Here is a 22,116-nt window from a genome sequence, read left to right as displayed (position 1 = left end):
TTATTAACTAAAGTATTTTCAAGTCATGAATGATGGTACTATACATTAAATATGCCAGTAGTACAGAACTAAATATACAGTGTACATAATGACAGTAACATAGGCTACAATATTATTTTCTTTGATTATTTTAAAACACTAACTTTTTTTCCTTTCCCTGCTAGTATTTGAATGGTGAGTGGTTAACTAATAACTAATCCATTTATTCTATATTTTAAAGTTTCAAGAGAAATGTTTGCATTTGCTGAAAGCCTCAAAAGAGAGGAATCTCAATGCCATTTCTCTCTTTGAGAGAGCATTTGAATCTTAAGCAATTTTCCCAGTGGTGCATACATGTTGTTTGAAGTGCAGTAGACATATACAGGGCTGTAGTAGTTATAGATACGTGCTGATTCACCTTGATGGAGAGCAGGCTGATGTTAGTGTTAGGGAAGATCAATTTAATTTCCTGTCTTTTTATTAATTTCCTTAGTTTTTACACTGGGAGGTTTAATTAATAATTGGTATTATCATGCATGTAGAAATTGAATATGAAATTCAAAACATTATCCTAAAACAAGTATTAGAAATGTTTAAATCATATTTTCTATAACACTGCTCTACATATGTACATTGGGTACTGCTCCACAGGCATGAAAAAGATCACTCCCAAACACACTGTGCCTACAAAGCCACCATTTAACACCGCCCAACCCACCATGGTACTTTCCACAGGTAGTAAACAATCACACACAAGTAACTGCATTTATAATTTACATTTTTTTCTATACAACCACTGTAGGTTTGGGGTGTTACTGATATTTTTCCTATTTTTATATATGGTTGCAAATATGTTAACATTTTGCCGTCTATCATGCAAACCCTGTCGATAATAGTCACTCTCACTCTAGCTAGCCAGCTAACTATAACATTAGCTAATGTTACCTAATTTAAGGGGGTATCCACAATATAGTAATGTATTAACGTAGTTATACCAAAATCAGTATTTGGCGAGTACATGGCAATTGTAGTCGTCTGTGAAATTGCATAGAGATCGGTTTTGAAACAGCAGAGACAGAGAAGTTCAAAAATCCCTGTTTTACATGGGAGAGATAACCATGTAAGAATGCAAACATACACTGAGTGTGGTAATATACAACTGATTAGCTCATGCTAATTCATGCATAAAAACTGAATTCTAAAATGTTACACATACCATTTTGTTAAAAATCAAACAGACTGAACAGTAACTTTCATATCTGTGAACTACTGAAAAAACTGTCACCTTTAATATTCATTAAAAAATAAATTGAATAAAGTATTCAAATTCCTTCATGGACTTAAGTGCTAAGGAAACACATTTCAGACAGCTTTAAACTGTGTATTTAGTACATTGGTTTAATGAAAAGTACAGATGAGTGTTCTGTTGGTATCATTTTTATGCTTGGAGGAGGACCAGGCTTCTCCAGGTTCAAGATGGATTAACACATAGGAGCAACTACAGAAAACCAGGTACAAATATACTCCTTTATGGCACTGTTGCCTTGGTAGAGCAATGTGCAGATGAAAATGTAATTACAGTTCACTGTTTCAGTTACAGCTTTGGCTCCTTTGAGTATGCACACATTTCTGACAGTCTTGAAGCTCCGTCACTCACAGAGTTGGTGCAATTACAGGGGGACTCACACATACTGCACAGGTTAGCCATCTTAATAACACTGTGGAAAAGAAATGACATTATATTACAGGGGAAGTTTTAAAATTAAACCAGTGAGGTCTAGTGAAAGGAGATAATAAGATCATCAGAGGTTGTAAAATCATCTTAGAGAAACTCGGGTGGAATTTTAAAAATTTCGTTTTATCATTCGTTCAGCCTGAAAATCAATTTAAGACAACATTAAATTCCCCTTTTAAATTAAATGAGCACAGAAGGGCACACTGTACCCCAGAGTAGGGTATTCGCTAGAGTAGAGGCTTGGACTGTGGAAGAATGTTGACTCCAGCACCTTGGCAACAGCATCAGAGCCCTCAGTACAGACTGGATACAGTCTCCCAGCTAATTCTGCACATGCTGCAAATGGACCTCAAGTCATTTTTTCCTCTGAATTTTTACATAGCAACCTGGCATAACCTCAGAAGTGAAAATAATAATGTTGTCCAGCTCCACCAGTCCTTTCGCATGCAGCACAGCCCTTTCTTCAGGAAAGGAAAACTGCAAAGGCATTCCATTGCACCAGTGAACAGGAGACCATCCCATCTTCATCAGCGGCTGATTATGAAAACAGTGTACCATTTTTGATTAGCAAAACATCTGTTTAAACATCTCGGTTTTATTCACCAATCAGTCGAAAAGAAATATGTTTGTTTTATATAGCTCTGCAATAAAAAAAATCTGCTTTTATGGCAGTGACCTTATATAGTAGTAGCAGCTTTTTGGAATACTGTACATGTATAATGATACAAGATTTTATCGACTGATTTACACATGGGAGAGCGAAATATAGATGTGAAGATTTTATTGATGATAGTGGCAGGAATATTCTAGCAGATAATAATAAATAATACATTTAATTCTCAGAGGAATTTGAGTCTTTCAGCAGGGATAATTTATGCAAGAGAGATAATCAGGAGGTGATAGTTGTCTGGCAGCAAGCAGGCTCACGATTGCTTCTAATTTGAGAATCACGTGATCATTCTTAACACTGCTGATTGAACTGAACTTGCTAGTCTGCCGAACCTGCATAGTGATAGGGTAAAGGGAAAGAAATAGAGTTCATTGTGTATTCAACTGTGTGTGAAAAGCTAATGAAGTCCTTATGTCAATCCACTACAGAATTAAACTGAGAAACGTGTTGTCACAAAGAAATACCATCTATTCTATTGAGTTAATTCGCTGTGATTATGCTCTAAGATTCTATGGTTGTAGTTGCTAAACATTATTATTCCAGGGAAAGAGAAAGATGGACAGAGAAACTAGAGTACCATTGTTCACTGCTTGTTCTTTTATCATTTTTCTATGTCACAAAAAATCGTAGATTTGGATACATGGGTACAGAGCACAGCTCCTGCTTTTTTCAGGGGCTAGTTAACCATGTGACCGTATAGTTAAAAAAAATGTAATTACCATTATAGCTACCTGGCTTGCCAATTAGCGTGAAACACTGGCTTGCTAATTCGACTATCTGCTTGGATTTTTCCTCCTTAGATGCCTCATAAAACATACTATACTGTATGGGTCAAAATATTCGAAAGAAAACACATTTTATTCCTGCAGGGTTGTGTGTGCTCTGACCCCTAAGAGTTTCCGAACAACTATTCTATTGTGGGAAACCCAAATTAGGCTGAATATATGAAGTAATAAGCCATTTTCTAAACTGAAGTTGATAGATGGGATGAATCTCGGAGCACTCTCTGTGATGGTCACGTAAGTCTGCTGGAGTGTACCCTGTTGTTGTAATATATCCTATTTGGTATCACCATCACTCTGGCAAGATTGTCTTTGTAATGGCGGTAAAGCACTCTAAACGTCTCGGGCCCAGAATACTAATTACACTTTCATTTCCTATCCTGTCAGGTCCGTCCCAGCTATGCATGGCTTGTGATTCTCTCTCCAACTTCATTAAAGAGGGTTTGTGATGCAGAACAGAGAAAGAAGACCAAAGGGAGAAAAAACATTGATTTGTGATCTTGTCGGATATGCCCTTGGACAGAAGAAATTCTTTTTGCAAAGATGATCTTAATTAAATATGATAAATTAAGTGGCACACCACTCCCACTCCCTCTCTATCCTTCAGAGAGTACCTTTTGATTGAATGAACCTCATGGCAATGTAAAACACCTGAAGTAGCAGGGCGAACCCTGGCTGCAACTTTGCTAACAAAATTTCAATGTACCGCAATAACTACGGCAAACTTGGCTGTATTGCTCTATGCTAATGGATTCTCTGTGTTGCGTTCCTGAGTCATTGCAATTTTGTGAGTACCATATTGTCTAAGCAATATGGTCTTACAATTTAAAGTAAAACCATCCTCATTATTTCTGTTTCCTTCCTGTCCTGTGTGAGTAATGGGGCATCTGACTTTGAGGAAGTGTCTATTCTTAAGTCCTACATTTCCTGTTCTGCAGAAGAAAAGATGCTGTTGAAAATGAAACTGGTGCCAAGGATTTGAGTTTGAGTTTAATTTACCTACCTGCCCTGCACCCATGTATCCAAGCAGGGTCTTGTACCTTTAATGGGCAACATGTGGTTATGTTGGGGGGAAAAAAGAGTAAAATTTGCATATATTAAATATTAATTTTGACTGAATACAAATATCTGGATATCTGACCCAACCTGGGTTCCTTTTTTCGTGTTGAAAACCCCCATCGGGAGATCAGGGTTGTGTAAAATCTATTTTCCAGTAATTTATTTTTAAATTAGGCTTTTTTGTCTCAGCTGTTAATGCACACATATTAGAAGGGGTATTTTTTTTTTTGTTTCAGGGATGACCGACTTCATTGCTGTAGTTCTGGTTATTTATGATGAGGTAAACTCAGTATAAACTCATCAGCCTCAGTCCTCATCAAAGGTGTTCCTCCAGCCACAAGGGACAGACTTCTATTCCTTACATGTGGCCTCTTAACTGGGAGGAAGTAATCAATAACCCAGTTTTATTAGCACACGTCTCAGCCATACATCATATTTTAGACTTGTTTATTAGTGTGCTCAAGAATCTGCATAGTCACATGCTCCTGGCATGTAAAATGCATGTGAAAGTAACTGTGCTTTGGCAGCTAAAGGACAGTCAGCTCAGAGCTGTAGAAGAGGATATGCGTCTAGTCAGAGGGTAGGGCACATCAACATTGAGAACAAATTGACAGAAAATCCTCCCAGGTTGTGTCAGTGCTGTGCAATCATGTGCTTTGGATTGGACAGTAGCTGCCCCTGCTTTTAGCTGCCATCATCTAGAAGTAAAAGTTTCTAATTGGTAGGGTAAACCAAAGGCCAGAGCATGCACCATAACTCTGAATGATGAAATGTTCTCACATCAATAAACGTGGAACTGAACGTATCTGAATCACCAAAGACATTCTTATGCTATGTTACTAACAATGGTGTGAATTCTCTTAAAATCAGAACTGATATCTCCAAATGTTCCCGTTGTTCTGGTATTCATGTGTATATCTTCGTACTGTATAAAGCCACACAAGTTAACTTTTCTCATAAGAAAAAGAATGTTTCTTGTAATGAAAAATGGTCAATTTACTTGACTGAACCTTTATGCTGCCATTAAATAAAACATTGCTCTGATGCTCTGCAGTTATACAGGCCATCAATATTGTGCAGTTATTGTAGAATTTCAGTAATCTGTCATCTCTTGTAGAACTACAATCATTATTGTTTAATATGCAAACAGATTTAAAATGATAAAAACATGTTTTAAAAAGTCAAATCAAACATTCTGGTACAGTACAGTACTGAATCATGAAATTGGCATGTGCTGCATAGTATTTCTCAAAGATGTGTAACACCTGAGGAATGAACTAAAGTGTCCTCTTCTGGCCTTTTCCTCTTTCCTTAGTCTTGTCACCTTCGATAAAAAAACCACTATATCCTGGCAGCACAGGTTCAAATGAAAAATATTTTTTTTTCTTACAGTGTGTACAAAAACGTGGTCGCTAGTGCTAGAAAAGGACTCTTTTTGAGGTCCATTTATTGAGTAGATGGATTCACTGCAATATGGGGTTTTTTCTGTTCCCAATAAATAGCAAGCTAGTAAATCACAGAAAATGCTTTAAATGTGGGGATCAGATGCCATACATTTTTTTCTGAATCTAAAGCTGTAAAGATGCTCAATCTGCTTCTTTCTTTCAACCTGCTCCAGCCTGCTTTCTTTCAACCTGCTTGACTCCCTGAAGATTATTCAGATCAGGTGGAACTTCTAACCTGCCTCCTGCTGAGTTCAGAACTCAGTGGGTTTACATGATGTTTGAAAAAGTCGATTTATTGTTTTGGACTTTTAAAAATGTAAACACTGTTGTCCGACTGAAATTGTACGAAGTTGATTTTTTCAAAGTCGGACTAACATACCTAGATAATGCGGTTGGGAGTCGATTTACTACGGCATGTATACGTTTCAATAGGCCAAAACTTGGCCTAGGCGTTCTGCGCATGTTCCGTAATTTACATAGCAACTACACGCTCACGGTGGCAGAGCGGAATCGATAACGCTTCAGAAAATATATAACTTTAAAAGATTTAATTCAATCTTCTGCTAGGACTTTTGCCGTTTATTGAGAGTGTGACAGAAAATTGCGGTGCCGCTGACTATAATCGAATGTTTTTCACATTTACCGTTTGATTGAGCAAGTACCATTCAAAGTACATTTTTATGGGTTAGTGCTGTCCGATTGTGCTAGCTACTTCACATTAACCTTGTACAGCGATCAATAAAGGCTAACAGCACAGTACCACTTAATTATTGTCACTTCTATCACCACTGTAATGAACTAAAAAAAGGCGACAAACAACCTTTTCTGTGAGAAATGTATTGTCGAGCTCACGTGCATACACTGCTGGCGACATTCTAAAGCTCCGTTTTGCCCTCCCTAGTATCATGGCGAAAAAAACACATTTCTGGACGGACGAGGAGGCCAACTTCATGCTATCACAACTAAAGGAGTTAAATATCCTAAAATGCATAGATGGAAGAAAAACGTGGAATGGCGAACTCTTCAAAAAAGTTGCGACAAAATTGGAGGAAGGAGGATTTATAAGAAGCCTTCGTCAGACACACCTCGGTCAATAAATCGATTCTTTCTGAGTCATGTATATTGGGACAACGACAAGACAATAATCCAATTAAATCTCATCTTTGGCCAAATCGAGCTATTAATTTAGATTGATTTCAACTGTGCATGTAAACGCACTGACTGTTTCCTCTTCTCTGGTGCTCTCACTAATTTTTAACATTTTTACTTAGGCAGTGGAACGGTATTCCACTCCATTTGCACTCAGTATACACTCTGGTGAAGGATGCCGTTGCTACTCAGTGTCCTTGTCCTGTCATTTAATGATGATGCGCGTAGTAGTGGTCAGTGTTGCTACCAAAGCCTTGATTGCAGTGCAGGTCCTCATGTTCTCAGGGCTTGTTTCCCTTTGGCCCACTTTCCCTGGACGTGCATATTGGGCTGATAGATGGACTCCTCTGAACTGTCTGTCGAGGTCATTCAGCAAAGGTTCACCTTGATTTGCCCCTGGTCCCGACTCCAGCCTTGCCGTCTCCCTGGCTGTGATAATCGGCTTTGGGATGATGAATGGGTGAATGGAAATTGCCATGCCAAGATGTGACATATGCCTCTGTCTCCAGGCATATTTTGACTTATCCCACAGGTGTGAGGGAAAAATCAATTATGACCGTATTAAAGCTGCTCTGCTCAATAAGGAGAGTAATTAATATCTCTAATGTAAAAGTAAATAACTGCAGTTTCATATTTTGGACTTGCTTAACCGATTACATTTCTTAATCAGATTTATATTATTTCTGGATGTTATAAATGTGCAACTAGTCAATTACTAGTTCATCTTACTTCTACACTTGAATGTGCTAGCAGTCACTGGAGATGACTTATAGCAGAAAACATTTTCAGTTTAAGCTCTTGATTTTGCATTAAGCACAAGGTATTGATGAAAAGATGATAATGTTTATTTCTAGCAACCACAATGTTCTCATATACGTGCCATGTTTTCATATACAGTACAATGAATGAGTTGGCAGTTATTAACTTACAGCATATAACGGAAAATTGCACACATAATTCCATTGCCAACTGTTGTGTTGTGTTCTCAAATTGTGAACTGTTTATCAAAACAATAAAAGACTGTTTCAGACAGACAAAACATATCTTCGTAATGTGGCCTACTATTGTTGGAAAAAGCGGAGTTTTCCTGCAGTACAACAGCACAAGTAGTGGTGGGGTAACGTGCAGGTCATTAGCCTCAAAAGACCAAAAGCTGAACTCTAGCAGATAATACTTTCTGAATAAATGACTAATGTAATCTCATACTATAGCTGACAGCTCACCTACTGACACAGGTTACCTGTCTACCTGACCTTATGTTCTTTGAGACTGCAGAATTAAGGAAAGCTGCTTGTATTTGTGACTGTCAGTCATAATGGTAATCAAAGTGAAATGCTCTCATTGTCCTAACCCCATTGTCTTTTTGCTTCACTGTATCTAGGCTTCTTAGCATCTGCTGTTGCAGCAGCTGACTAGCAACAAACACATTGTTGGAATCTGATCCCAAACCACAGGTTCTGTAGCCACATCCACCCCTCCCCACACAGAAAAGAGCGCCATGCCCAGAAACGTCCTGAACACATTTTAGGTTAACTAATACAGGTAAAAGAAGAACAAATTTGGCAAAAGTGCTTAAAGACTTAGATTGCCAGAGTATCATAGATATACCTTAGCATTGGTATTTTATAATATTTTCAAATAAAAAATATCCTGCGTATTATGCCTTTAACAATGAAACAAGAGTAAATAAAGGATCAGACAACAAAATTGGCATTTGTTTCTTATTGCCACTAGTCTTGAGATAACCTGCTGTCAAAGGAAACCATCTTTCTGTTTTTAGCATGAAAGGCCGAGTGATGTAAAGAGGTATAGAAACTGACGGTAGGAAACAAGATACCAGGGAACAGGTGCTAATTACTTTTTTCTTCCAATTTTTTTCTATTGTAGCACCCTATCTCATCCTATTACGCATCAACAGTAGCACACAGACGAGAGTGTCGCTTTGCACACAACAATGGGCTCTATATGTTATGGCTGTTAAAGCATTACTTTGAAGTCATAACAGTAGGAGAGTCAAATTAGACCAACAACATAATAGAGAAACTATATTTATTTTCAGATATGGAGCATAACAGGATAGGAATACCTCCAAAAAATCTTTTGTGCCATAATACCCTTTTCCTTACTAATGTATGTCTAGGTTTTAGCATTCTTTAAAATTTGAACACAAGTCTGTTACTTAACACCATAACAAATATTGGCAGTGGTGGAAAAAAACAGTGCACGTTCTATGAATGATGCATTTGGACTTTAAATTTTAAATTAAGTACAATGCCAAATGATCTACGCATTTCCACATATTTCGTTTGCAGCCTATTTAGCAGCTTGTCCTAAAGACAGTGCTTTGAGAAATTCCTACCTCAGAGAAAGTTTTATAAACAAAGCGCGCTTCATCATTATGCCATTGGACGAATTAGAATAATTACACGATTGAGTCCGCCCTGACAGGCGTTTCTTTGTGGGGCGGTCGATGTGTGCGCACTGAGCGAGCAGGGACACGCACACGCCATGCCAGTGCCGTGCCCACACGTGCCGCTCCTCCGGGCTCGTGATCTGACACTTGACCGCCAGTTCCCATTCCTCACATTCCTGAGATTGTGCAGAAGAGGCAGGCCACAGACTCCTTTCAGGAAAACACGCCCTTCACTGGTGACGGTAAAATTATCCCCCCTGGGGCACTCCCTCTCAGAAACATTTGGGTTTCTCATGGTCCGAAGCAAAAACTACAACTGTGACGCATGTTGGGGGTGAGGGGGAGTGGCGTGGGCGTTGGCGTTAGCGTAGCGGAGATGAATTTTCATGGCTGCCACCTCCGCCCTCGACAACCAGAGGGCCAGCTGCTCCCTGCCCAGTGCGGGTGACAGCAATTAGCCTAAAGAGACAGGTAACGAATAGAGACATCAGTTCTGATGAGCTGGGTAATTAATGTGTGCTTTTATCTTCACACTTCATCACCGTTCGTGTCCCTCCGTGCTCGCTGATTCGTGTTCATTGAGGGTAATTACGCCCTCTCTGAGCGGCCGGTGTCCTGGCGATGAATTCCAGCCCGCTGACCTCCATGAAGTGGGCTGCAGGAGCAGAGAGCAGTCTGGCCTAGTTGTTTGTTTTCTTTTTTCGGAGCATATGGGGGAACAATCTATTGACTGTGCCAGAATTCATCCTCTGTACTGCACTGCACGTTAGGGTATGGAGATTAACTGCTCTGCACACACTCCTTCTTTCCTGGCCTAGTTTAATTCCTCCAAGCTTTCCTCAATGATAAAATAATGAGTCTACTTCTGTTGCAAAGAGTAAGAGTGGAAATAAGGAACTGTAATGTTCCTTGGGTATGTTGAGGGCATATTTGATGTGTTAGGCATGTTTGTTTAAAGCTCCTAAAGTTCCGGGCACCCAAGGGCTTAAATATGTCACTTGAGAAACAAGCATGAGAACTAAACCTGATTTTGAGTTTGTTTAACTATTATATGGATATATCCCATAACTAATCAGAAACACAAGGTTGGAGAAATTGTTCCTATAAAATTTTTTTTCCAGATTTGATATTTGTTGTCAAATCCCTTTTGGTTACTTTCCACAACAGATCGGAGAGCTTAACTCCTTCAGACATTCTCACTCAAGTCCCAAGAGGCAACATTTGAAAACGTTTTGCAAAGGAAGGAAGCTAACGGGTAACATTGTCGGGCTTGACTAATCATGCAATCTCCAGCTCTACGCTGAAGCAGAACAAGCCATCCATCCAAATTTTGCGGCGCCTTGCACTGTGCTGACTAAGATGGAATATTTTGCGTCTCAAAACTGTAATGCTTTTGTTCGCCAGGGAGGGGAACAACACAAGCTTTGTCTGACAGGGCCTGTTCTCCTTGCCTTCCGCCCACTTCCAGGTTTTGGGATTACTGACCTTCGTGTTTGGCAGTCAAAAGACTTCCAAGGCAGAGGTGGTCCAAAAGGCCCTGCAGAATTTCCCAGACCAGAGCCACCGGAGGGTGATCCCGTTGTGAACGTGGGCAGTCAGGGCTCAATTCAAGGAAAAGTCATAAAAGGCCGTTTGGGAAAAAGTGTTGTCTGGACTCACAGTGAATGATAAGTATACATGGTTCTGGTTGATAACCAGCAGTCACGGAATCATATAAAGCCCACACATTAATATTGCACTCCTAAAAAGGCCAGAAAAATGGATTCAGTAATCATCTGTCTTTAAAGAGGAATTGCACTTTATAACACTTCTGCTTCTCATGACTGATATTGTCCTTCTAATGAATGTGTCGCCCTTCATTTGTCAATTAGTGATTTCATTTTAAATGCCTAACATTAGAAACAAAGATCTATTTTTTAGGGCAAGTCCACATAGTAGTACAGTTTCTGGTTTTTTCTTCTTCTTCGATTTTGTTTCGCAGCAAAATCGAGAAGAAGCGAAGCAAAACATTTCGTTAACTTAGCGTTGAAATCGAACAAACTAACGTCTGCTAGCTTTTGTTTGATGCGATACCAGTGTAAAAATGAGGTGCATTGTACCCGGTTGTTATAATAAACTTTACTTGAAAGCACATTTTCATAGTTTTCCACGCGATGCAACTTTGTGCCAGACATGGCTGGATGTAATCAGACACCCCAACATAACAGCCGAAGAAGTTAGCAAATGAGGACTAAGGGTATGCAGCAACCACTTTGAAGGCACCGACTACCAAGGTGGCCGTCTGAAGCCTGGAGCTGTACCCACCGTTTTCCCATCGTTGGTTGAACCGCTTGAGGTAGGTACTATGCGGGCTGGCTAACGCTATCGTGTCTGTCTGTGATACATAGGATGTCTACCACCAGTTGCCGTTTGTCCTGGGAATAGCCTGTTTCCTCAATCTCGACCTGCTCCTGACTTGCTCTCGCACGATCAGCCTGCAAATTAGCCAGTTTTTCTTCTGTGTATTCCGGCACGAGTCGATAGGGCACAACAATCCCATGATGAAAAACAAAATCTCCTTCGTCCTCAGACATTTTCGGTTTTGCTAGCTAGTAGTCATACGACACTATTTCGACGACCAACCTAATGTTATTGTCTGCAGGTACGCCCACATCAGAAGTCGTTTAATGATATGCATCCTCAAGTTCGACACTAAACTGCCTGGTCTACTTCCTGCATTTTTAAAGGAAAACAACAAAACAGCGTAAAATATTAACATAATGAAATAACTAATCGAAAAACGAAAAATGAACACATTCATTAGAATAATTAACTAATTAACTCATTAATAATTAACTAACACTGTTATCCCTGTTTACAATTATTTGATGTTTTCATTTTTACCTTTTGAAGGTATAAACATTTTCCATCGATTTATAGTTGCTCTTGGGTAGGCAACTGAAATTAATTCATTTCCTTTTAAATTGAACCTGTTCTACAAGTTCTGTGTAGACCTGGATAAAGCTGGACACTCACAAACTGATTATGAATCAAGTCATAACATAAATCATAACATTCGCAGGAAATCCATTTTTTCATGGGAAAGAAGTGTAAACAGAAAGCAGACCTACACATGCACAGGTCGTATTGGTGCTTTGAATAACTGTGATCAAAAAACCTCCAGGGGTTGACAGAGCTAGTAAATCACAGGTACATGATTGCAGGGTCCGTGTAACACTGCTACAGTATGCACTTTACGTTCCCATCAGGGTAATGAGATCTGAATTCCCAATACACCTCAGTAATCTCATGTTACAAAGTTATATACACACACATATATATATATATATATATATAAGTGCTGGATTCTGATGTCTTAATTATAACAGCATGCCAGTGTAAACTGGTAGAATGCCAAAAAACATTAAAAGGAACGGGTATCTTATATGGATTATAATAAGGTAGTTGGATCAAAATAGATAATACTACTGCTTGAGAAAATATTATGTCTTATGCTGATGATTCACTGGGCTTTTAAATAACATCTTAACTTAAAAATATATTGGACAAACTAATGCTTAAAGTAATGCTCATGTATATTTATCCTGCCCCCCATGGATTAAACATTTCCCAGAAATGGATTTTAAATGCATATTGCGGTTATCTTTGAGTACTTTAGAAATGTCTGTTTAACTTTCTTTAAGTTTTAACTAAGTTTCATCTAAGCAGACAGGCACTGTAACGTTTGTTTCTCCAGGTATGTAGTACCATGTGGTGTCAACTGCTGTTGATGGGGTTGCAGTATTTTAGCAATATTTATTATTGAGCACTGAGCTGAAATGTAATGGTAAAGTCCTCTCTCTTTCTCTCTCTTGTGTGATCTGGATGTAATTTAGAAGAGCCCCAGCCCACCGCCCACTGTAGAAATATAACCACAAGACAAGCTTCAAACTAGCAGCAGATGAGGTGGTGAGTAAAAAGACATACCTTGTTAAATTAGCCACTCAAGTGTGTTGGAACTGAGGGCATAACATTGTGTCCCTCATTGATATTCAAAGAATTATAGCATTTACAAAAGATCAAACACCTTGAATTAATGTTTCAAAGAGACTTGTGCTGTCATGTTTCTTTGAACCAACTACTAAAATGATGAAACAATTTTGAAATTCTCCAGAAAGAAAATCTAGCAATCAAATATGAAGGTGTAATGCAATAGAGCTACATTTGGCAAATGGCAGATCTCCTTATCTCTCAAGACATATTTCAAGCAATTTCAGGTATGATTCTAGTATAAAAAAAGACTCTTGCACACCTACTGCGACAGGTGTGCCGGACGAGGTAGTAGTATTTTAAATATAAAGGGGAGTCCTGCACAATGTGTGTGATCCAAGACAAGAATAAATTAAGACAGTACCACTTCATATCATATCATGAAATCTACTGATTATTTCCACTATTTCTGATTGAATTTGATTGAATCAGCCCTTCACATCCCTGCAAACAGAAACTGAAAAATGAAGAAGTGCTGCAGCTCGGCCTATGAATATCTATGCAAAATCAAGCGTCAACTGAAACACGCATGACTGTCCTCCCACCATAATTTTAGATTAACTTTTCACAGCATGCAAGTACAGCAGTACATTTCTTTGTTTTGTAGCAAACCAGAACTGCCTACCACAGCAACTAATGGAATGCTTAAGCATATATCATTTTAATTCTTGTAAATTGATACACTTTCTACAGCTCTTCACACTTCAACACCATGCTCACCATTTCCTTGTAGCAAGAGAGACATCTCTTACTAAATGCAATTATTCCACAATACTCATATTTTCAAAAAGCTATTTAATCAAACAAATTAGCTATAATACACTTTATTTTACTGTTCTCCCCTGACTCAAATATATGGTCAAGGGAATCCATTCAGTGTGTTATCAGTCCTTCAGTACAATTCAAGTAACTTATTTCTTACATAGGCTGTTAATATGGTCACGTATCATGCAAAAAACATATTGTGTGTTTGAGAATAAAGGCCACATCTGAAATAACAGATTAGGGAGTGCAGAGCTCATCTTTAATATGAGCATTCAAAGTTAGTTTCTATTCACAGGAAATAGTGAGAATCTACATCTGACATTGATGTGGTCCACCTGAAATGAAGATTTCATTCTCACATATATTAAATATAAAAAGATTAGCATTGCTAGCACCTTCCTGTCATGCCCTTTCACACTCATAACAACCAGCAGGGGCCACCATATGAGGCAGAAGGGATGAACAAAATAACTAAATAACAATATCTTTGAAAAATAGGCTGTCTATGATTGCCACAACACTGGGCGGGCTTGCTATAACGCTGTCATTAACAGCAATTAAAGAAACTCTTGCTTGTTTTATATGCATGGTGCAGCATCTACTGTATTTGGTATCATGGTAGCTTAATGATTGGTCACTTTGTGAAGCATTGTGCCTTTAGTGTATTAAAATAGCCATATTACACATAGACCCAAACAAAATTAGGCCTCATATTTCTTTTTTTTTTCCAAGCACTGATTGACAGCCTTGTTTTTATATTATGGTCCTGTCACCTCTGCCATCCATGCACCTTCACAGCCAGAGGCCAACAGGAGGCAGATAATAAGCATGACCCTGGCGATCTGTGTGCTGTCTAATGGGTCACAGTGACCGCACATGTCACTTTTGCCTCCCTCATTGTGTAGTCAGGTGGATATCCTCTCTCTTTCCCCCAAAGGGGGGGGTTACTGAGATGTAACACACCTGAACTACAGCACCAGTGGCCACTTGCTCTTTAGGTTCTTACGACGATCTCTATGAGATCACCGTCCCACGATCCCGTATTACTAATTTTTTAACCCTCCCTTATCCAGAACGAGCTGGCTCTAGTATTGGCTCTAGTATTAAAGTAGCTTTGGATCTCTATGCTCACATTGCTAGTTCTAAAGCTTGCTATTTTGCTTCAGTGCCCATTTGAACAAATTCAAAGCAGTTTATGCCTCTATGTTGCTGACTATTTAACCCCTAGTCAGAATGTGAATTTTAGCATGTGCCCCATGGATTTGTTTCTCAATTTTTCCAAATAGCCTATCACACTGTTAGTTATTTGGGGCTACCTGTGATATAATCACAATAATCTGATGGAAACAATGCAGGATTGTGAAAACTGGCATTGTTAGGAATGGTCCAACTTGGCAGTTGTGAAATTTGGATGGAGTCCTGAGGGTATTTACCAGACATCCATTTTGTTTCACACATCACAGCCAGGGCCTATACTCTGATGCCAATCATAGTACAACGGCTTCAGAATGAACAAGAGCAGGACATAAAGTAGGACACAGAGAGACAGTGTCTTTCATACTTGTCTAACACTGATTTGCACAGTCACAGCCATTTTGACTGAAGCAGGCAAAGGCAAAGCTTACTCAACTAATTATTGCATCAATTGGAAATTGGCTGACAGCTGGCACAACACAAAATTAACAGGAAATAGCACAAAGCCATACAAAAGGATGGATGAGACTTCCTGGAAGTTTTTGAAAAATTAAAATGTCCACCTTTGATTAATATCAATCCAGAAATAGAGATTGTAGAACCAAGGAAATTAAGATCCCTGGAATTTTCATTATGTGTTAGGAATTCTAAAAATCTCAAGTTCTCATTTTCTCATGTCTTTAATAAAAAAAATAAAGATATATTCTCACTCCAAAAAGAGGTGTAAATTGGAACTGTAATTTAACATGAGTAAAATCACTCATAGGTAGAAAGAAGTTTTAACAACCCATTAAATATAAGTAAACTAATACTGTAAGACATAACTGGAGCTTCAAAGAACAGAAAAGCTCTGCTGTTTGCTGCCTGTAACTAAAGACATTGAAGAAATGCACATGAAATTTCCAGAAATAGATTATGCAAAGACCATGCTGAAAACAACAGTGGTTTATCAAAAAGTTGAAGTACCCAGGTGATTTAGTACTTGCAGATGTGTAGGTACTCTATACCCAGAAGGGAAAATTCCATCCTAGTGCAGCCATTTTGCCATGAAAAACATCTGATAAACTTAAATCTCATATACTGTGAATATATTTATAATCCAGGCCAGAATATGCAACACAAATTAGAAAATAACATGTATGCAATATATAGTACATAGGCCTATAACATACGATTTTGAATAGGTTTCACCGTTTGTGCCATCTGTGTGATCTATTGTTCAGTGGTTTGTAGCCAAACCAAATAAAAAATATAGAACTGCCCTACTAAATGAATATGAAATTCACTACCCTCACCCAGTAATCAAAATAGTCCCTGCATCACCATGTAGCTTGAAGCTTTTATTTTAATTTTTTGTCATTTTGTGTCTGTACTACTACTACTACTACTAATAATAATAATAACATGGCACTTATTCAGAGACAAATTACATTTGGGTGCATTTCTCTGATGGAACTGTAGTCTACTTTTATTTATAGTGAAAGGGGGAAAGATTTATTGAGCTGTACTTAGAAAATATATGTTTATGATAAAGTTTAAGCTTTCCCAATTTGATATACAATGCTATACAATTTGATATACAATGTTTCACAAACATTAACAATGCCTGAATGAACCAAGCTGTAAAGTAACTTGCTATGACATAAGCACAGGTTGTTAAAATAAATGAATTAATTTTGTCACAGCACACGGTGCACATTAAAAGTTTTTTCAAATGTATCACTAATGACAACATACTCCTTAAAATGATTTGCTTGTGAAACATTGTGTCTGAACCACAGTTTCTCCATTAAAGCCTACCATCTCGACAATAATTGCTCCCTTGGAGAGACGGCGAGCTTGTTACATGGTACTATTCTTCTTATGAGATCATTCAATATGGAAAGATACACAGACCAAAAACAATAAAATGTGTAGCGAACAAGGATTTTTCATTCACTTGAAAATAAGACTTGATCAGGGACCGTTAAACCACTGAAGCATTTGTGCATATGATTTATGAGTGGTATACAGCCAAGAAGGGGCTGGTTAAAGATATGTGCTCCAATCACAGTGTTCATGCATTGATTGCCAGCAGTGCTATCCAATTAAGGTTGAATTACAAATGACTTGCTGGTTTTTTTATTTAAAGCAGTATCCCAATTTCTGATTAGGTGTGTGTGTGTGTGTGTGAGAGAGAGTGAGTGTGTGTGCGTGTGTGTGTGTGTTTGGGTGTGTGCGCATGTGTGTGTGTGTGTGTGTTTGGGTGTGTGTGCGTGTGTAGGTGTAGGTGTATGTGTGCATGTGTGTGCGTATGTTTGTAAAAGCTATATTTTCCCAAATATAGTAGGTAGGGGACAGTTGTAAGCATATGTTCATTACCTCAGTGTTGCACCAGTGTGCACCAGAAATGGTTTTTCAATGGGAACTTTGCATTATAACAGAAATCATGCGTTCATTGTCTTAAGTGCACCCTTGGTTTGCTGTGAGGTGCAGATTCGTGAGGGGAAGAGGGGAAGACAGTCTCTCATACTGGAGATCAGTAGAACACTGATTACTGCTCACTGTCACCTTAGAGTTTTGGAAAATACACAACAAAATCACAATGCACCTACGTGACAAAGAGTAAAGTAGGGCATCCTTCTGGATAGCAGATATTTTGTCATATTTTTCAAACATTAATTCTGCATAGGTAGCACATGATGTTATATTTATCAGTACATTCAGACTCTGTCATGTACAAGACTGTCTGGAACCAGACTGCAAAAACAAACAAAACAAACAGAAAAGGGCAAAAAGCAAAAGTATATTTATTATGCGCCCTCCGTAATTCCTGTCAGACAAAGTGCGATCATAGGACACAAACAACGCTAAAACATCAGAACTCCACATCCCATCAGTCTGCAGAAGTGAAAAATGGGACACTTGCTCTTTTCCCCTGCTGTAATAAGTTTCAGAGTAGTTTGACATCATTGCTTAAAGAAGCACTGTAGAGATCGTTAAATAGTATGTGTAAAAAAAGGGTTACTTACCAGTGCTTTTGTCTCTTCTTCATCTTTGTAATAATAAAGCTGGTCTCCCTTGAGGACAAACCAGCGTGTGTGCCAAGTCTTGACAAAGCCCCCTTGCTTTCTTAGCCACCCACACCTGATGACATTCTGCCGTGTCCGACTGTGCTGGGGGCTGCTATTGGAGACAGCCTGTTCTTCCATTGTAAGTCCAAAGCTTTCTTCTTCTAGAGTGAGGAGAAAAGAACAAAAAGAGCAAAAAAAAATTAGGTTCATAAGGTGCAGGTTGAAAAACCAGCCTTTTGCGCAAGAGATCACATCTAGCTGCATTCTGTTCTCATTTCAGATCCTTTAACCTTCCAATTTTCTCCCTTCAGTTGAATAGAGACCTAACCTATTTTTCACATAGCCAGAAAGGTAAGCCCAGCCACACATACCCAAACAACAGGAAGGACATTTCAAGGTAGATCTGATATAACCTTATAACAATTTTCTTTCTTTCATTTATTTTTTTGGCTATATTAAAAACTAGAATTTGAATTTTACCAGATAAGCAAATATGCAAGACATATGTCTGTTTTTGATATGCACAGAGATTAAGGATTTGAAAATTGGGTGGATGTGTTCCAAGAGCAGATAACTGTAAAAGCCAAACTTTGGTCCGGCCTGCTTCTCCACTCTTTTAGTACACTGTAAACCCTGCTCTAGTCCACTTACACAACAGCACTGTTACCATTCTGTGCAATTGCTCCTCAGACAGAAAACTTGCACGTTTTCCCCCCAACCACAACAAACTTTGATTTACATGCCATTCAGGCTACAAATCGACCATGCAAGTCTACTTAGAAGTGTGAGCACCAGAGAACATATGGAATCCTCTGGTCAGCAGTATGTTTTGGTGACCTTTCACATGACAGATATACTGTAGCGTGACAGTTTAGTGCTGAAGTAATGTGAATGTGCTATATGTTTTTCAGTGTTACTAATGTGGACTGAAACGCATTAATCAATGTAAGGAGTGTCCAATTTCCCTTGAAATCCCTTAATAATTATAATAGTGCATTATGTGAAAATATATGGGTAGTATATTCGATTAAATTTAAGAATCACTGGGTGCCAGGAAATGATTGTACAGTTTTAGAATATTTATCAAATTTTAAAAGCTGTTGGTTGTTGACCTGTAGCATTTGTGAATTACTGTGTACATGCATTTGTGAGAAAATATCAACAATCATCAACTAAAAGACATCAAAATCAGGGGAATATTCTAATAAAAAATACACTATTTATGTCTATGTCAATGTTAAGACACCCAAACAGCCAGATTCTAAATTTTAAGTTTCAGATTCTAGCATTTTTTCAGACCCAAATGTGTTATGCAACTTGATTTTGTAGCCCCGATCCAGCTCAATTTCCACATCTAACATCGTCTCCAGGGCACTGGGTTCTGGTCACAGTTCCCACCTTAGAGGCATCCAACAAAGTAAAATGCCATTTGCATTTATGAGGAGGGATTGATTGACAGTCTTACTTAGGTCCCTTTCAGTGTGCTTTTCCCTCTCTTAACAGCATAAATTCCTTTCCACCTCGTTGGACTAAAACAGAACGGCACAATTCTGGAGGGTGTGCTGGTTTCTCTTCCGACCAATTACCTTAGTTTTAGTTTTCTGACAGCTCTATAAACTATGCTAGTTCACTCCTATATTTGAGCACAGGATTCACTTTAGGGTATACTTGCAGTCTGTAGCTGTAGCTGGCATGTTTACAAATGTCAGGCCAAGACATGATTGAGTTAATTAACTCATTAAGAGCAGAAGTTGGCACAAAGCTCTGAAATGGATCAGCCCTTAATGTGCACTCTTGGCCTAAAACATCTAACATTTTTAGCTAGAACAAGAACATTATGGTGAGACTGCCATTTGGTAGTGTGAAAACATTTTTATGAGCCTACATTTGTATGATAATCATCCCCTGATCATTTAGTCATGAAAATCATTGCTGAGGACTCATGCCAAAGCTCTGAATGTAAATGGTGATTCATTTATTAAATATTCTGCTGTGGAACCAAGAGTTTTTTCCAAAGACACCAACATACGTGAGTTGGTCCTTGACACACCAAGTATTTTGAAAACAATTCAGTAGGATGAAACATTTATAAATATTAAAGAGTCACCATAAAATGAACTGTAAATGTCAAGAGAGGCTATTTAAACATTACAAATAAATGCAATCTTCTTGCAAATAAACTTTATGTTCTTCCTCAGGGTTATAAACAAGACCCAAAATAAGTCATATCACTGCTACATTTGTCTTGATACATTCATACCCTAATCATTTTCACATATGTAGTTAACTAATCATAGGCCATTGTAGTACATTGCAGATACTGCAGAATTCATTCAGTCCTCTATGTCAATGGACTTATCACCAAAGAAGGACATCTTAAACAAAATCTTGAACTATAGAAAGGACATTGTATAGTTTGTGATGTAGACCATTATTCTCCTTTTACTGCCGTTGCTACAGCAGCAGCGTCGGTCAGTCAGAGCCGTTGTCACTGTCAGCACCTTTGCCCTGCCACGTCGTCACAATCCCAACCGTTTTATCGTGTTGACTAGCAGCCCCAGATGAGGTCCAGATGTGCTCTCGTCATCTGCTGAACAAGTGCAGAACCGCGGTCTGCCCACGAGGTGAGCCTTTGCCTTCTCTGATCTGCCGCCACACTGTTCCCTCGGCAACAACATGGCGACAACGCTTCGCGTTGGCTCCACGTCCCAGCAATATCCTGTTGAGTTCTGGGTTTCATTAAATTATTCAAAGGGACTCTGCCCCTCTTTATCAGCATGGTGGGCCTTTCGCTCTCCTTGCCTGAGGATTCCAGGCCATTTGGTAACGGTCTCTCCCTCTCGGGCTGCTGGCAGTCAAACGGGAAAGAAGAACTTGGGGGAAAACAATTGAACCTCTTTCAAAAAGCAGTGGTGTCCTGCTCACGACTAGATTGCCCAGGTATGCCCAGGTGTACACTACATGGAGTAACATGGTTGATTCACATACTTGGCCTAGTGCACACTTGCATTCCTGGTCCAGCCATTAATTGATGGTACAGAGGAAAAGCGTGCCTTCACAGGCCACTGCTCTGTGCCCCTGCCAAGCCCCATGCCTATCTATTTATCCATCAACAAACTGCTATGGACGAACCCAACACATTCTATGAGAGAAATATTTTAACTTAGGGGTCAGAACCATCAAGGTGGAAATGAAGAAAGAGGAGACAAGATATATTAGTGTGCATCTGGTCTCCTTTTTCACAGTCATAAGCCTTTAATTTATGGTGCCACTTTCAAAGACTGTTAGCACTGGAAGTTATACTGGAAACGCCTGCATGCACAAAGCAATAAAAAAGTCAGTGGTACTTGCCAAATCAGAAGATTAGCAAAAACTTACCCCTAATAAATGTATGAATAAATTACACATATTTTTAAATGCTGTCAGACCTGTTTTGCTGAGGTTCCTGAGGCAGTGTTTAAGCAGTATGATTTTATGATCCAAATGTTGCCCGTGAACCAGAGGACAAGGTGGCAGGATTTTAAACCAATGTAAAGTTTTTGTCTAACACCATGATGATGAAACCAAGATGAAAGTCAAGATGAAAGAAGTTGTCAAGGAACTTGATGTAAAAAAGAAAATCAGTTCCCCTTAGGTGTCTACTGCATGCAAATGACTCACACCCATAATACGGGTGTTCTTTTCAGAGTTCTCTTCAGATTGGGACATATCATCTGACAACATGGAGTAACAAGCTGTTCTTTTGGATCTGCCCTTGTGTCATTTTTCATGTCCAAGGTCAAGAGCCCATGTCTGACAAAGACAATGACATCCGCACTAACCCTGCCCCACAGCACCCCACTC

The 22,116-nt window shown here is 38.8% G+C and overlaps 1 protein-coding gene across 2 annotated transcripts in view; it reads right to left on the bottom strand.

Moving 5' to 3' along the window:
• The window catches only part of arhgap24 (Rho GTPase activating protein 24), a 97,247-nt gene that overhangs the window by 66,383 nt on the left and 8,748 nt on the right, over positions 1 to 22,116 (bottom strand). Inside the window, exon 2 of one of the 2 annotated variants that reach the window (XM_035392120.1) lies at positions 18,232 to 18,434. In XM_035392120.1, coding sequence (XP_035248011.1) covers positions 18,232 to 18,411 — 180 coding nt within the window. In that variant the 5' untranslated portion in view covers positions 18,412 to 18,434. Of the gene's footprint in view, positions 1 to 18,231; positions 18,435 to 22,116 lie in introns of those variants that run through there. The other variant, XM_035392121.1, reaches the window with a different exon arrangement.

Source organism: Anguilla anguilla, chromosome 14 (assembly GCF_013347855.1).
Source record: "Anguilla anguilla isolate fAngAng1 chromosome 14, fAngAng1.pri, whole genome shotgun sequence".
Taxonomy (NCBI): domain Eukaryota; kingdom Metazoa; phylum Chordata; class Actinopteri; order Anguilliformes; family Anguillidae; genus Anguilla; species Anguilla anguilla.
This window is presented reverse-complemented; position numbering and strand designations above follow the sequence as displayed.